Raw genomic sequence first — 14755 nt, forward strand, 5'->3', positions numbered from 1 at the left:
CGCACCCAGCAATACGAAGTAGAATAAATTCGTTCGTTGACCCGGTTCATTGGTGGATATCCCACATTTCTCGCTACACTGCCCCCTCGGGGGTTTGCCTAGCTGATCTAAGTACTTAGTGGCGTTCAGATTGTTTGCTGAAACAAAATACTTATTAATTGCTTCTTCAACTAACTAGATCATATGAGAGTAGACGTACACAAGTTAGGGGAAGAGGAGGAAGGTCATTGTTTCTATGGAAGTTTGTGAGCTTTGATGCGTCCTAAGCCTGTCTGACCTGGAAGTATGTACTGTATACATAGTTGTTTACTACTACAGTGCTACCATTGACAATGTACCTTACTATTGACCCTTCCTCCCGACATCAACTCTGTACTATCTTATACTTATCGCTGAGAAGTAAAAAGAGCAGAATAGTTACATAGTAATTATTAGTTGGTAATAATCAAATGATGGCCTTAAGCATTACTATTAAAACGAAGGCTTATTCTAATAGATAGAGTATCTATGCTAAGAACTATAGCCCTTGGAATATAGGCCCCCCAAAAAAAAAGAAATAACATTACTATTTAATATTGCGGACTGGCTATGTGCAGGGAAAAAACGAATATGCAATACAATACAATATGTGGGGATAACGCCTTGATAGGTAGATTATTGCAATGGAGGAGATGAAACGCTTCCAATATCATCTGTAATTTTGATCTTATTCTTCTCTTCTTCTCTTTTCGAGCTCTACGTTCTCGTCGTATACCGGTTATGTTCTTGTCGACTGCGACTTCATCTACATTTCCACCCACAACCAGTGCATTCGAATCCACTGCTGTCAAGTTGAGCCCTGTTTGGTCTGACGTGGTTGCAACTTATCTTTTTAAATTGCTTATTTGACGGGGTGTAGGTGTGCATTCTCGGTAGGAGTTTATTGAGTTCGAAAAGGCGTTCTGAGTCTTGATTATGGAAGAGAAATTCAAAAGTCATTCTATTTCTTTATTCTCAGTAATAATACAATTTGTGACTAATTTGGCCGGAAAGGAGTGGGATAATAGCATCAAGCCTGTGTAAGCTCGCCTTCACTTTGAAAACCTTCTGTCCACGATTATGCGCAATCTTTTAGAAATCGAGCAGGTTCCTCGAAAGTGCTACACAAGTGTGACCATTCTCAGGTGGACATTATCAGTGGTTCCAACATCGAAACGATCTTTTCATCGAATGGAATCAGGTCCGAGACCTCATCGTCAGAATAGTTCTCAAGCTCATCAGAACCATCAACAGCCAGAACCTGATATCGGTTGGCAGAACGGTCTGAATTTTCAGATCGTCGGGTGGGTTGCTCCGTCGTACGTTGAAGATCCCCATGTATCGGTCTCGCACACTCATCATGGTAATAGCAGATCTTCATACCCTTGTATATCGTGCGAGACATCAAGCAGGACCGTGCGTACATAGCATTGTGGATCGAATTGGTGGATATGTAGGCGTTTCTTTGATAGAACCTGACGCTCAGTACCACGAGATTATGGATATGGTCCAGTTGCTCGCGGATAAGTGCTTCAGTTATGTTTGGATTGATCCCACATATCAGTATGTTCCGTGATGCACCCTTTCCAATTGCGGCTGCGAGGTAAGAATGAACCTGAAACTGACGGTCGTTCCAAGAAACTTCAATCTAGAAGAGCTGTAGTGAAAATATATTGGAAATGGATGCAAGCAGCTGACTTACGCGTTTTCCCAAAATGTAGATTTTGTACCTCTGTGCGTAGTCCAGAAAACTTTTAGCATCAGCCGCTGTCACAAAGGAGACGCTGGCCGATTTTTCTCGCGGTCTCAAATAAATTTCAAGAAGTGACCCTCCTCGGATGACCTCGACGATCTCACGATGGGAGCAGCGATCTGGCAATTCGCGAAGAACGAGAGTACGGTAATCAGGTTGTGGAGAAGACTGCTGCATATTGGCGAAGCTATCGCTACTGGAGCCATTGCCGTCGGCTCTAAAAGGATTGGTGGCCTTATTTTGACCGTGCCTTGGTGCTCCTTCCAAGAGGTTCTCTATCTGGGAAGAACGGGTTGCTCTGTTCTCGCTCTCCTGAGAGCCCTCGCTCTTCTCACTGGGTCGTGGGCAATTATGGCTAGGAAGGGTAGCCATTTGAGGGGCGTCACCGGGCTCTTCGATCAATACCTATAATAGGATCAATATTGATACGTTAGTGTGATGGGATACCGGTTTCTCACATCAAGAGTCTCTTGGGACAGGCCACCGTTAAGCAGTGATGCTCTCAAATTACCTGGACATCATGTCAATAGACTGACTCCTCACCCGCAGCGCTTCTCTTCTCGTGATGCAGCTGAGCATGCCAAACATACTGTATTCATGAGCCAAGCGTAACTAAGGAACATAAGCTGGTTTAGTTCTGTGTCATTCAACTGGATGTGGTATGATAAAAGTCCGCTCACCAGATCTTCATACTCAGACTTCGTGATGGTAACATTGTCAGGGGTGGGAGCCCTAGAGTCGTCAGGCTATGAGAAATGTGAGTATGGCTAATATAAGTACAGAGCACTCCATGCAGAAAGGGAATAGAGCCGGTAGTAGTAAGGCAGACTCACGGATAACATTCTGAGAGCAAGTATACACAGGTTAGCGCATTGATACGGCAGAGGTAGATCTTGGGACAGTAGAGCTGTAAACCCGTGTATCCTAGAGGAACCAGGGACCAGAGAATACAGCGCTTCTCAGGGACTTCTGTGATGGAAAGATGTGCACATGTATGAAAGACTCACATCAAATCCGACCCCTCTGTCGAGTCATCCCAGATGCGTCGTCGCGAAGACATGTCTGCTCCTATTTTCAGCTTTCGAGTAGCAGGGAGACAAACGGTAGAGCATAAGAACGTCTGGTTTGTCGAATAAATCGTCGTAGGGAGATGTCACAAAGGAAGGGCAGCAAGCCATCAACAACAACACTTCGCGTCTGGAAGCGGGGGGTGCATAAAGTGATCACAACAACCACGGGCGGCCTCCTGCCAGACGAATATTTTGGCTAAGATTCGGAATAGCAGTCCAAAGGAACTATAATCAAGAAGAGAAGAAAGATCTTGTACCTATCTGTCGTGTATGAGAAGTGCCATATTAGGAAGGTGCAGAATGCAATAGTAGCGTCCGATAAAATGGGCATAATACGCATTCATACGACCTCTCAATCCACTACCAAGCTGCATAAATAAATGACAGCTTCCTTACCTGAGCTGATCGATTGATGAACCAGCAATGTCCCTCATATCTTAAATGGCATTCATATGCAATGTCGCTGTGGAGCGATGGACTACTAAGTGGCAAGGAAAAAGATTCAAGGCACGGGTTGTAATAGATATAATTGATTCCTCACTCGTTTACTTTTGTGAAAATCTCTCTGCTAATACTCCGCAGTACTGCTAGCAATAGCGCTGCGCTATGAACGGGGAGATAGAGAGAAGGGTAGCACATGATGCTAGCCCAGAGTGCCTCTATCCCCTCCAGTCACATATAGACTGCCTTTTCCATGACTTCCATCCGTATGAAGGTTGAGGGAAGTAGTGGTCTAATTAATAATGTGGCACTCTTCGTTACTGCTGCAGGCCAGGACTCGTTTGGCATGATAGCCCTCAATATAACCTGGCTAGACAAGAATCGCAGAAATCAGTGCGTAGTCTTCTCGAGGATTGTCTTCAACATCTCGTTTCCAACACGGACAGCTTCTGGGAATCGTGGAGCAAAGTAGCTCTGGATGCGCTCGAACCGGTCTTTGTAAGAGCCGAAATCTCCGAAGGAAACGCAGTCGGACCACGCCTGAGAGAAGATGGTATAGTTAGTAAGATGGTCAATGGGATAATAGTGGAACAACTGTGCAGTAAGATTTCCATCCCGAGACTGGGAAAGAACTAATAAACTCGCTGACTTACCCGAGCTGCGAACGTAAATTCCAAGTCATCAGACCGGAATGTGTTGTCATCAATTGCAATGTCCAAGACCTCGTCGAGGAGATCAGGGTTACGGAAGAGATACTCCGTCACTCCAAGCCAGAGTCGGAAAAGCTTGATACTGTCAGTGCTTCCTTGGTAGAAGAGGTTAACAAAGAGGGGAGGACACATACCGGTGTTGAACAGATCATATGGTCATAGGGAACGATGCCCAGCTTCGACCAGCAGTCCACGATGGCTAGCAGACTAAGATGGTTATTCGGAGGAGCCTTCTCACGGGATACCTTGGAAAGAGAGAATCGATCAAGAACTTCATCCTTTAACAGCAGATCTTGTCCTTCAGTGCCGGCTTTAAAAACTGCTGCGCCTGCTGCTTTCACACGCCGTTTCAGTTCTTCTCTGTGACCGCCAATCATCAACTTGTAGAGATCGGTCACTGATTCGGCATATTGTCTGATCTGTTTTTTGGCCGACGGATTAAGGATAGCCAAACCGGCGTAAACATGCCACTTATTCGCATAGATACGTAACGTGATATTGATCTTGACGTTTTCAATACCTCCAACCCAACGGTTGATTTCCCAGGGGAACTGGTTGTTTGCCGCCCAAGCAGTACCCATACTGAGGAAAGCAGCATGTGTAACAGCCTGCGTGTCTGCCGTTATCCGGTCGTGCATCTCACCAGTGAGATAGACATACTTCGACTCAAATGACGAGAACACTTGTTCAACAAATCTGAGGCTTTTGTCCGTAGCTCGATGCTGGATGAGTACCTAGCAGACGAAACGTTATCAGACGATCTTGCCCGGGGATATCTGTGAGGTAAGCTCCTACCAGAGGCTGGCCTTTGGGATTAACATTAGGGCCATGCAGAGAATGGCATGAGAGGATCTCTACGTCGGGGGGCAAATGTTTATCGAATGCCGCTAACTCTGGCGCTTTGCAGGATGTCTGGCCGCCAACGATGGCACCGACCTTCGTTGCTTTCCGGGGGTCAGATACAGAAAGTTGAAGGAGATAGCTATCATCCGGGGCAACATACATGGCCCATACTCGGCGACTACTTTGTCAATAGCACCGGCCTCTACGCTGTAAATAATATAATCGCTAATTCTTGACACCAGGTGCCCATTTGGATATATGGTGATATCTTGCTACATACAATGAGTTTCCGACGGAGAAACAATGGCGGTCAACGTACTTGGGATCCAGAGAATTCGTCTTTCAGGGCCTGATAATTATCCGGCCTATCACAGGCGTTGATTCTTCAAGAATACTATTAGCAGGGATCGCTATTTACCGTGAACCGTATCAAAAAAGTTCCTGCCTGCTGCATCTCGGGTTAGCACCAGAGTAATAAGAAGGTAGAGTGTTCCAAATGATCAAAGGTGAAATGAAGATGTCAGAAAAAGATAGTAAGGTAGCGTGGTTTTTACATCATTGACGACCTGTCAGCTGACTTCCAGCGCCAGAATGGCAAGGAAGCCAACTGCCAGGCCATGCTCGAGCCAAATGCACTCTAGTCATCATGCAAGGGAGTCTGGAGGGGAAAGCGGTTCGGAGAGAATGGAGGATGCCTTACCATGAAAACAGAAACTCGGTCCCATGACTCATAAGAGACGACAAGGGGGGTAAGTTACCTCCAACCCGCCTTGCTCAAAAGACGAGCATACATCTTCCCCATGTCACCCATCCCGATGATGCCAATGGAGGCATTGCTCTTGTTGAGATCCATGCTGGACCAGGATTGCTCTGTTATCAGATCTGTGAGTGTGTGAGTCCGCCAAAAATGTCGAGAAGGTGACACCGTTAGAAGGAAAGCAAGCGGTCGACATATGACCTGACAAATGCGATCCTCCAAACAGTGCTCCTTAGGATCAAGGTCGCCAGCAAGAAAGAATTCTTGCTGGACCTGGATAATTGACAAAGATGGAAGACGGAGATGCCAGAGATCGCGGACGCTGAAGAAATAGGTCGCAATTCCTGCCAGCGCTAGTCCATTTCCACGCATCGTTCCCCGGGCCGACTCGGAACCGAGCCACCAAATTGATTGATACCTGACAAGTCAGGCAGCATCAGGCAGCAGCTCGCTTCCTTCTGGTCCGTGCGGCCTCACCGGCCACGATGAGCCAATCATCGTTTTTGAAGGAAATTCTAGGGCACACACGGCGGGTTTTCGGCGTGCGAGTCTACAGTCGTCGTCGCATCGTGAGAGCTTCATTTTGTTCCTTTCTCTCTCCATATTCCATCCACACAGACCCCGGTCCACCACAGTCACAAGATGCCTCCCAAGAAGACCACCCCCGCGAAGGAGAACGTCTCTCTCGGCCCTCTGGCCGGAGATGGTATGTTTCCTGGTCCATTTGCGATGAGATGAGGGCGAAAAATTAACGTGAACCAGGCAAGCTCGTTTTCGGCGTTGCCCGTATCTTCGCCTCCTTCAACGACACCTTCGTCCACGTTACCGATCTGAGGTTCGTCTTCTTTTTCATAGTATTATGCCATTTCGAGTTGGGATTAGTTGGGGGTTGCAATAGATGGATGCGGTCTTGATAGAAGGATATGTGAAGACTAACATGGATTGCAGTGGTCGCGAAACCATCACCCGTGTCACCGGTGGTATGAAGGTCAAGGCTGACCGTGACGAGTCCTCTCCCTACGCTGCCATGTTGGCTGCTCAGGATGTTGCTGCTCGTTGCAAGGAGCTTGGCATCAACGCCCTCCACATCAAGATCCGTGCCACTGGTGGTAAGTTCGCATCTCAACATTTTATCAATCAAGACAGTCTCTAATAACATCATCCAGGTAACGGCACCAAGACCCCCGGACCCGGTGCCCAGTCTGCTCTCCGTGCTCTTGCCCGTTCCGGTATGCGCATTGGAAGAATCGAGGACGTGACCCCCACGCCCTCCGACTCTACCCGCCGCAAGGGTGGTCGCCGTGGTCGTCGTCTGTAAACATGTGCGCTACACTTCATCAAGCACCTTCTGTATCTCTATTACAGTTGGTCCTTGGTCGGATTGGAGGGTACATGCGGGCTGCGCCTGCGAATGTGGATGGAATAAACGCGAAGAACGGCATTTTCGCCTGGTCTTCTCTTTTCCTTTTCCAAAAGGTCTATTCTCAGTTTTGGGCATTCTGTAGCTTGCCTGTATGACACCAGCTATATGAACGATTAATGAAGAACTGAACTGAGAGCAAAACATTTCTCCTCTCGTAGATTCATTAACTAAATGACAAATTTCTAGCGAATCAACACAGTATCAAATATACTCTCAGCAAATTATAATAGCAATTGTAGCTGAACGCCGTTGTTGCGTTGCGAACCTGCATATCAATTCGACCCCGCGGAGCTGGCTAGAAATTTCTTGACCAAATTCGGAAATGCAACATGATGTAACTGCATCGCGGGAAGCTCTGCAGAAATCACCATCGTCGCAAACAAGAGCACAACCATAATCTTGTGAAATTTACGACCTCTTTTGGTAGACTACTTACTATACGCCATAATATCCCAAGTCCCAATCCACCCCCCCGGAAGCCGACTGTCTCTACTTAAGCTACTTACTTTCAGACCCCGCAAATTTCGCAACATTTTCCACCGCCTCAGTTCAATCATCAATGAGGGACAATACATCACCCACGAGAACAACCCCCGGCTCATAAAGAGCTAAACAAGAATACACACAGAATCTACACACCTCCTAAACATACGACATAACACAATGCCTCCCCAATCCTCACCACTTCCAACACCAACGATCCTTCTTCCTGGCCTTCCGCCAAAAACCCTCGTCGGCATCGACCTACTCTCATTCACCTCCACTGCCAATTTCCACGGTATTCGCGACTTACCTGAAGGATGGCACTTTCTCTACACCGGGACGACGGAGAGCTTTTCCCTTCGGTGTGGAGGATGGTTTTATATCGGAGATATTCAATCCGCTACTACTACTGGTGCAGCCTCGACAGCTCTGACTCGGCGGAGGTTAGGTGGCGCGGACGCGACGGAGATTCGTGTCTGGAAGTGGAATCAAGATGTTGAAGCTCTAGTGCCTATAATCGGAGAGAGTAGTGAAGAGAAACAAGAGGCGATGCGATATAAAGCGAATCTCAGCGCGATCTGGCAGAGCGGGGGTCTATTTCGGTATCGGAGTCGGATATCCTCTACGGCGGCGGGGGGACGGGAGGAGGATCGGGATTTGGATGATGAGGATAATCAGAAGGAAGGGAGGAGCGATTGGGTTGGATTGACGGGGAATATTTCGCCGCAGTTACTGTCGCGTATTCTGGGAGATCCGGAGGTTGATGTTGATGGGAAGCCGAGATGGACGGTGACGTCTGGGAGTACGGCGCAGAGGGATGCGGATCAGATTCCGGGGCTGACGTCTCGAGAAGCTGCTGGAATTACTGCGGAGCAAGAGAAAGATTTGCGGTTTTTGCCTGTGGATTTGAAGCGGACGTGGCGTGAGGGTGCTATTGGGAGGGAAAGGACAGAAGCTGCTCAGGATCGATCATGGGCGTTGGGCGATCTTGTACGGAGGGTCGCGCAGGACGGAGATGAGCAGATGGGAGAGAGGCAGGTTCTGGGTGAACTGCAGTTTACGTTTCTTATGGTTCTGACACTGATGAATTATTCGTGTCTCGAACAATGGAAGAGACTGCTGAGCTTGATATTCACATGTCGAGCTGCCGTGACTGCACGGGAGGGATTCTTTACGGATGTGCTACGACTCCTACGGTTACAATTGAAGCGTTGCGACGATGTGGAAGGGGGTTTATTCGAGATGGATGGGGAAAATGGCGCCGAATTCCTCATCAAGCTACTCACGGGCTTCAAACGGACGGTGGATGAACTAAGCGATGGCGTCGGTTTTGCAGTCAAGTTTGAACTGAAGGTATTCGAGAAATGGGTCAAGGAGGAATTCAACTGGGAGCTTAAAAAGGAGGCCATTGTCAAGAGAGGCATGCTTGAGTTGGAAGATGGAGAGCGGGTGGAGATGGAGATGAACGATGCCGACGAAGAGGACGAGACGGGCGAATATGCACCTGTGATCGTCGATCTGGGCGAGAGGGAAGGCAGTTCATCTCTGGAGCTAGATATGAAGGATTAATGAGTAATGAATCAAATCAGAAAGCACATATGCTGCGGCGCTCTGGGAAGCTGCATGAATAGTTTCATCGTCATTGAGAGGCTGTGTTGGTCACACATGATATCAAATTTCGGAGAATCATAGTAGCTGTGTCCTAACCCATTTCAAAAAGACCCACCCAACCATGCGAACGCTGGAATATCGGGGCTTTTTTTCGGAACAAAAAGATGAAATGAGTAAAGAAAAGTTGTTTATTTCAGAGACCTGGCCTAGTCTACCACCAGTTGAGAAACAAGCCGGTATCCCACACATGATGGCCACAACCACATGCGATTTTTCTCCCATTTCATTTTTTCCCTTTCCCCCGCATGAACGAAGAAAGAAACAACCAGAACCGCCAAACAGCACCCTTTTTGCCTGACTGGTAGCCGTTTAACGGTAGGATTTCTGGTAGCGGGCACGGGCACCGGGACCGCCGAACTTCTTGGGCTCTGCCCGACGGTTGTCGGCAACGAGCAGTGTGCGGTCGTACTGTACAAGAGCCTGCTTGAGCTGGTTCTTGGAGTGCTCGTCAACGTACTTCTGGTAGTAGGCGACGATGGACTTGGCGATGGCCTGGCGGATGGCGTAGATCTGAGAGACGTGACCACCACCGGTAACGCGGACGCGGATGTCGACACCGGCGAACTTGTCGAGGCCGACAATCAGAAGAGGCTCGTAGACCTATATATTTGATGATCTGTCAGAGACAACCGTATCCTTCACTGATCGCAACGAAGACGATCGTCGCTTTCCGGGTATAGCTGATAAAAGGATTCGTCGTACCTTGAAGCGGAGGATCTCGGGCTGAACGAGCGAGAGGGGCTGGCCGTTAACCTTGATGAGGCCCTTGCCTGCCTGTTGTTCTCAAGTCTCAGCATTTTGTTCATTCATTTTCCATATTGTCCATGCCAATCTCTCTTCTCTCAATTCCAAATCCTCTCTCATTCTCCCATATTCCATCTCCAAATATTCGATTCCAAGGGAAACAGTCCATCCGTACCTTGCAGTGGGCGACGGCAGTAGCTATAATTTAAAATCCTCCAGTCAGTAAATTTATTCCAGACCCAACAACTTCCAAAACAATCTCGCGCATCAAAACTCACCCGTCTTCTTCTTGCCGAAGCATTGCACACTCTGGGTAGAAGCCATGGTGGGTATGGATGGCTTTTGCCGGGTGTCGAGAAGGGGAGTGTGCGAAGGGGTGGTGTCGTTGTCGTCGTCGCAAGTCTTCCAACTCGATTCGAGGTGTAAAATCCCAAGGTGAGTTGCGGGTGTGCGGGCTTTCGCTTAGTGTGCGCGCTAGTGCTACCTAGGGCTTTCGTTCCGCTCGTTGAGAACCTGAGGCTGCCATATCTTAGGTAGTCCGAGCATGTCACGTGAAGTAGGCGCCCGGTCGGACGAGCCAGAATCTCCGAATAGGAAAGTTCGGAGAAAACACAGGTGATGAGCTTTGGTTGTTGGTCGACTGTTCCCCCGTTGATACCCAAGCTTTCGGCCGTCGACGCGGTTCGATTGTCTATTTGATTCTTTCTTCGTTTCGTTCTACCTCACTTTGCTTTCCAGGGTTCAATCCCCTCCTGAGTCTTCAAGATGTCGCAGACCGTCGGAAAGGTAAAGGAATTCAATATCATATCTCTCCCCAATCCGCCAATTCCATACATGCCAACTGACCATGTCCTTTTTTTCCCTCCTTAGACTCGTCTCGCATACTCTCGCGCCTGGCACTATGTCGACGTCGGATCTGACCCTCGATCTCTCGGCCGTCTAGCCTCCTCCATCGCCATCCACCTGATGGGCAAACACAAGCCGATCTACGACCCCTCCACAGACTGCGGTGACTATGTTGTTGCTGTCGGATGCCACGACCTGCGGGTGACGGGCAAGAAGAAACTGCAGAAGAAGTACTACACGCACACGACCCGGCCCGGTAGCTTGAAGAGCATGACGATGGACAAGATGTTTGAGAAGTGGGGAGGCGGAGAGGTCCTGAAGCGCGCTGTTAGGGGCATGTTGCCGAAGAACAGGCTTCGGGATCAGAGATTGGCTAGATTGAAGAGTGAGTGCAATGGTTATTCTTCTTTTCTTTGGCGGGGGGATGTATAAGTCCATATGGGTATTATCAGGCTTTCTAGTCGACGTCTGAAACCTTCCGGAAGTTGGCTTTGATATATACTTTTGATGAGACATGCTTGGAATCTTGATTTATATACCCTGAATGGTTGATGGCTAACGCATCTATAGCCTTCGAAGGTCTCGCGCACCCCTACAAGGAGAATATCGTGAAGATCGGTAATCAGCCCGTGATTGGACAGCTGCCCGAGGTGCAGCAAGCGTTCGAGAAGGCCAAGGAAGAGTCGTCACCATGAAAAATCTTTCTACGGTCGGATCTATGTAATTTATTCATGTTCATCTTTTTCCTTTCCTTTCTTTTTTTCACCTTCAAGCTCGCAGCGCATGGGTGTGGAGTCCGTCGGGATTTTGAAATGCAAATGCTATTTTGGCATGGTGTCAACTGAGCTTGCTCCTCCTTCCAGTGGTTTAGGAGGGAAGCCTCATTTTCTACGGGGTAGAACACGTTCTTCTGATGAATCCAGTCTTTTTCATTATGTATCATAAAAAGGAACAGATAAAGATCTCAAATGCTAGAATCAAAATGCCCTACGCCGCTTTATGTTCCATGCAGACGCTGCAACTACCGTCATACGCCTTTCTGGCCACTACCGGACCGTCTAGATGTCTCTAGTATGCGATTACAGTTTTGCGTTTTCTCGCTTCTCGCCAGATCGCGCGACGCTGCACTTGATCAGACCATTAGGGTTGGTTTGCGGGGCATATACTTCGGCATCCTTGCCGGTGTTCTTCAGACCCTTGTGCCAGCTGAGATCTATAGACACAAGTTCGATTAGTATCCGGTCATCTGCAGAGGCAGAGTAATCGACCACTTACCAACTTCAAAGTAGTGCTTGTTGGGCAGAGAATACTCGACCGTCTCGACCAGCGGGACAGCCGCGAGGATCTTCTCTGCCATGTTATACATAGTCGCCTGTACACTGGCGCTGTTTTCCTCCGCGAAGGTCTTGAGGGTGATATCCCGCGCAGCAGTCCATGCCTCGTCGAATTTGGGAATCTCAGCTCGGACGGCAGCGAGGTTCTCAAAGAGCTTCCAGTCCCAGCTGGCGTCAACTTCCGTGCTGAGGATCCGATCCCATGTCTCCGGAAGAGTGGTGTACTCGTCGCGGATAAAGCCCCAGAACTGGGAATTGGTGCTCTTGAGAACCAGAAGGCCCGCGATGGCGGATTTGATCTGAATGCCCTTGCCTTCGGTGACGTCGACCTGGACGTTGCGTGTTTCGTTGCCGTCGCGGAGGAAGGAGTGCGGATGTGGTTGGCCGTCAATGGTCATGCGGGTCCAGCGGTGCGTAACGACGTTGACGTGAGCAGTGTGGACGTGGGCATATCTCTCGATAAAGTGAGTGCCCAGAATGGACCCAAATAGCTCTGGGGGAGTGACGGGATTCTGCTTTGCGAGGATGTAGATAGTGTTCTTGATCGTGTCTGTGGCTACGATCACGCTGTTGTCGGCCGCTGTGTATCTATAGAGGGGAGGGGCATGTTAGATGTCTCTCGTTGCGCGCTGGATATTGTCAATTTCAACTTACGAGGCGTCAATCTCCCCCTCCAGCAGCACACACACAGTCATCTCGACCACCGTGTGCACCCCTGTCTCCTGGTCACGGTGCACCTTGTACACACGGACGTTATCTTTCCCATAGCGGGCCGATGCAAGTCTGGCAGTCATGACGAACAGCAGGGTAACGGAGTCAAGTGGGAGAGAAGGAAGCCAAGTCTATCTATCGTGACCTCGAGAGGGAGCAGAGAAGAAAGTAATGTCAAGACGCTGCTTGAATGAATTGTCTACCACAGTCTCCAGAGTATGTGTTCGTTGGGGGGAGCTGGTTCTCTTATAAGGGTGGCTTATCAAGCTGCGGAAGCTCCCAAGACCGGATAACGCGCAGGTCACCGGAGACGAGCGGACAGCAGAAACAGCAGGGGGAAAGACTGTCCTCGAATATGCCTGGGGTAACTAACTATGACTACTACTGGATACTGAGTAACACGGGAAACTGCCAGTAGTGAAGCTCTCCAGGCCAGAAGCCAAAGAGCCCGATCCCCGAAGCTGACAGGAGCAGGACAAGACAAGACAGGCATCGGGCAGCTCCGAAGCCCGCAAGAAGGGCCTGGTGACGGCCGGCGGGCAGGGCTGGCAGGGAGCACGTTGGTTGGTGCCCGTGCTGGCGGTGGATCGGCGGCACGCTAACCAAAGGCTTTCAGAGCGAGATCGCTTGGGCGGGTCCAGGCACGGGCATCTTATCAGTCCGTCCCCTCTCGAATGAGTTATTCACGCCTGTCATCTCGATATGTATGTACGGTAATTAATCAATCAATCAACTAACAATGGCTTCATTCTATTATTCTATTATTCTTCCACCGGGATTTGGATTGGGATCTCTCTCTGGATCGACAGCAAAAGTTCTTCAAAACACTGCTCTTGACTCCTCTCAGCAGACACGGGTGGCTCCGTCTCGGCCGTCTCTCACCCCGCAACCGTGGGACGTCCCGCCATAACGTCTGATTCCCTTAAGTAATCTATATATCACGTTTGTTCATCCCTCCAGGAAAGTTTCTATCTATATCCTCGACCGGTGTTTGAGACTCTTGAGACCCTCGCGCATTCGGATTCTGGTTGACACGTATTCTATAGCAGTTCTCATTGCATCCATTCGCGACTCGAGTACCTATCATCAGCAGAAAAATGGCTGGAAAACACTGCAAGACCACATCTGCAGTAAGACCGCAGTGCATGTCGTAATTACATTTGTTGATGGAGCACCCCTTGACTCTGGACGCTTCTCATCCCGCGGCGTGCGTCGTCTGTTGGTCTGTTGGTTGTTCGTTCTCCCACGAGTCAGGCTGCAGAGACCCCCCTGGGAGTTCAATCTCGCTCCGAGAAGACGACATTGGGAAATAACCCACCATCCTGCCATCCACGACATTCCTGCAGAGGATAATAATGGTACCTTTGGAGGACATTGGTGGACAGTAGTAGTTCCCACCGGCCAGGACCCTTCTTTCATGCTGGTCATGGCTTGAACGGGGATCCTCGGACCGTCTGGAGCGAATCCGCACCCAGCTCCTGTCATGGCCGGCGACGATGGATGCCAGACCTTCCGTCGTCGTACCACTTCGCTATCCCCGTCCAGGCGGAGTAGGGCGAATTTCCGTTCGGGATCCTTTGGGACTCGCTTTCTCCCATGTGACGATGTGGTAGCCTCCGTGAAGGGTCAAAGATGCTGTGACCGGTTACCTCCGACGCACGTTACCTATTACTGCTCACATTAGTCCCCGTAGCTTCTTATTATTATCCTGAAGAAGATCTTAGACAGCCAATTTCGCGCCAGTAAATTGGTAAATAATCAGTCAGACCGTCCTTCCATTGGGAAAGGGGCCATGCAGAAGTTGATATCCGTTTGCTGCTTAATAGATCCACCATCGAGAGAACAAAAATGCCTCGAATTCTGGTCATCTGGAGTAAAGGACGACCTGGGACTTGTTCATGCCTGCGTCTGACAAGATGTCGCAGAGAAGTCCGTTATGAGAAAGCCTGAG

General features: G+C 49.2%; 7 protein-coding genes across 7 annotated transcripts; 3 read left to right on the plus strand and 4 right to left on the minus strand.

Moving 5' to 3' along the window:
- Positions 1-934: 934 nt before the first annotated feature.
- C8Q69DRAFT_527659 (hypothetical protein) lies at positions 935-2613 on the minus strand (the record flags this gene model as incomplete). Its single annotated transcript, XM_028633652.1, has 6 exons — positions 935-1666; positions 1721-2176; positions 2230-2282; positions 2362-2383; positions 2452-2517; positions 2605-2613. The coding sequence occupies 6 exons, from the start codon at positions 2611-2613 to the stop codon at positions 1160-1162; spliced, it is 1113 nt and encodes a 370-aa protein (XP_028485152.1). The 3' UTR covers positions 935-1159.
- Positions 2614-3314: 701 nt separating this feature from the next.
- On the minus strand, positions 3315-5688 carry C8Q69DRAFT_520344 (prephenate dehydrogenase; the record flags this gene model as incomplete). The annotated part of the gene is made up of 7 exons (XM_028633494.1): positions 3315-3822; positions 3936-4067; positions 4127-4726; positions 4788-4936; positions 4996-5107; positions 5155-5218; positions 5594-5688. 7 exons carry the CDS (start codon positions 5686-5688, stop codon positions 3673-3675), a joined length of 1302 nt encoding a protein of 433 aa, XP_028485153.1. The 3' UTR covers positions 3315-3672.
- Positions 5689-6099: 411 nt separating this feature from the next.
- Positions 6100-7212, plus strand: C8Q69DRAFT_256914 (40S ribosomal protein S11). The gene is made up of 4 exons (XM_028626635.1): positions 6100-6298; positions 6355-6427; positions 6541-6701; positions 6759-7212. Exons 1-4 carry the CDS (start codon positions 6235-6237, stop codon positions 6908-6910), a joined length of 450 nt encoding a protein of 149 aa, XP_028485154.1. The 5' UTR covers positions 6100-6234; the 3' UTR covers positions 6911-7212.
- A 162-nt stretch (positions 7213-7374) lies between these two features.
- On the plus strand, positions 7375-9412 carry C8Q69DRAFT_466220 (A1 cistron-splicing factor). The gene has a single exon (XM_028630549.1). The coding sequence runs from the start codon at positions 7679-7681 to the stop codon at positions 9065-9067; it is 1389 nt and encodes a 462-aa protein (XP_028485155.1). The 5' UTR covers positions 7375-7678; the 3' UTR covers positions 9068-9412.
- Positions 9413-9472: 60 nt separating this feature from the next.
- On the minus strand, positions 9473-10385 carry C8Q69DRAFT_257029 (ribosomal protein S9). Its single transcript, XM_028626637.1, has 4 exons — positions 10192-10385; positions 10089-10111; positions 9872-9943; positions 9473-9769 (listed from the first exon to the last, which is right to left on the minus strand). The coding sequence occupies exons 1-4, from the start codon at positions 10235-10237 to the stop codon at positions 9479-9481; spliced, it is 432 nt and encodes a 143-aa protein (XP_028485156.1). The 5' UTR covers positions 10238-10385; the 3' UTR covers positions 9473-9478.
- A 38-nt stretch (positions 10386-10423) lies between these two features.
- Positions 10424-11685, plus strand: C8Q69DRAFT_466225 (mitochondrial 54S ribosomal protein YmL23). Its single transcript, XM_028630550.1, has 3 exons — positions 10424-10699; positions 10784-11144; positions 11330-11685. The coding sequence occupies exons 1-3, from the start codon at positions 10679-10681 to the stop codon at positions 11452-11454; spliced, it is 507 nt and encodes a 168-aa protein (XP_028485157.1). The 5' UTR covers positions 10424-10678; the 3' UTR covers positions 11455-11685.
- Positions 11686-13265, minus strand: C8Q69DRAFT_466227 (urate oxidase UaZ). Its single transcript, XM_028630551.1, has 3 exons — positions 12748-13265; positions 12035-12681; positions 11686-11972 (listed from the first exon to the last, which is right to left on the minus strand). Exons 1-3 carry the CDS (start codon positions 12885-12887, stop codon positions 11839-11841), a joined length of 921 nt encoding a protein of 306 aa, XP_028485158.1. The 5' UTR covers positions 12888-13265; the 3' UTR covers positions 11686-11838.
- Positions 13266-14755: the final 1490 nt, after the last annotated feature.

This window comes from Paecilomyces variotii, assembly GCF_004022145.1.
Source record: "Paecilomyces variotii strain CBS 101075 chromosome Unknown C8Q69scaffold_5, whole genome shotgun sequence".
NCBI classification, from domain to species: Eukaryota; Fungi; Ascomycota; class Eurotiomycetes; order Eurotiales; family Thermoascaceae; genus Paecilomyces; species Paecilomyces variotii.

Bases quoted from the DNA above. Each gene is read 5' to 3' on its own strand.
- C8Q69DRAFT_256914 (XM_028626635.1), top strand. From the start codon at position 6,235: ATGCCTCCCAAGAAGACCACCCCCGCGAAGGAGAACGTCTCTCTCGGC. The intron at 6,299-6,354 runs GTATGTTTCCTG...AACGTGAACCAG, and splicing joins CGGCCCTCTGGCCGGAGATG to GCAAGCTCGTTTTCGGCGTT. The intron at 6,428-6,540 runs GTTCGTCTTCTT...CATGGATTGCAG, and splicing joins GTCCACGTTACCGATCTGAG to TGGTCGCGAAACCATCACCC.
- C8Q69DRAFT_466220 (XM_028630549.1), top strand. From the start codon at position 7,679: ATGCCTCCCCAATCCTCACCACTTCCAACACCAACGATCCTTCTTCCT.
- C8Q69DRAFT_466225 (XM_028630550.1), top strand. From the start codon at position 10,679: ATGTCGCAGACCGTCGGAAAG. The intron at 10,700-10,783 runs GTAAAGGAATTC...TTCCCTCCTTAG, and splicing joins TGTCGCAGACCGTCGGAAAG to ACTCGTCTCGCATACTCTCG. The intron at 11,145-11,329 runs GTGAGTGCAATG...ACGCATCTATAG, and splicing joins GAGATTGGCTAGATTGAAGA to CCTTCGAAGGTCTCGCGCAC.
- C8Q69DRAFT_257029 (XM_028626637.1), bottom strand. From the start codon at position 10,237: ATGGCTTCTACCCAGAGTGTGCAATGCTTCGGCAAGAAGAAGACGG. The intron at 9,944-10,088 runs GTACGGATGGAC...TGAGAACAACAG, and splicing joins CTGCCGTCGCCCACTGCAAG to GCAGGCAAGGGCCTCATCAA. The intron at 9,770-9,871 runs GTACGACGAATC...TCAAATATATAG, and splicing joins CCGAGATCCTCCGCTTCAAG to GTCTACGAGCCTCTTCTGAT.
- C8Q69DRAFT_466227 (XM_028630551.1), bottom strand. From the start codon at position 12,887: ATGACTGCCAGACTTGCATCGGCCCGCTATGGGAAAGATAACGTCCGT. The intron at 12,682-12,747 runs GTAAGTTGAAAT...TCCCCTCTATAG, and splicing joins GAGGGGGAGATTGACGCCTC to ATACACAGCGGCCGACAACA. The intron at 11,973-12,034 runs GTAAGTGGTCGA...TTGTGTCTATAG, and splicing joins CAAGCACTACTTTGAAGTTG to ATCTCAGCTGGCACAAGGGT.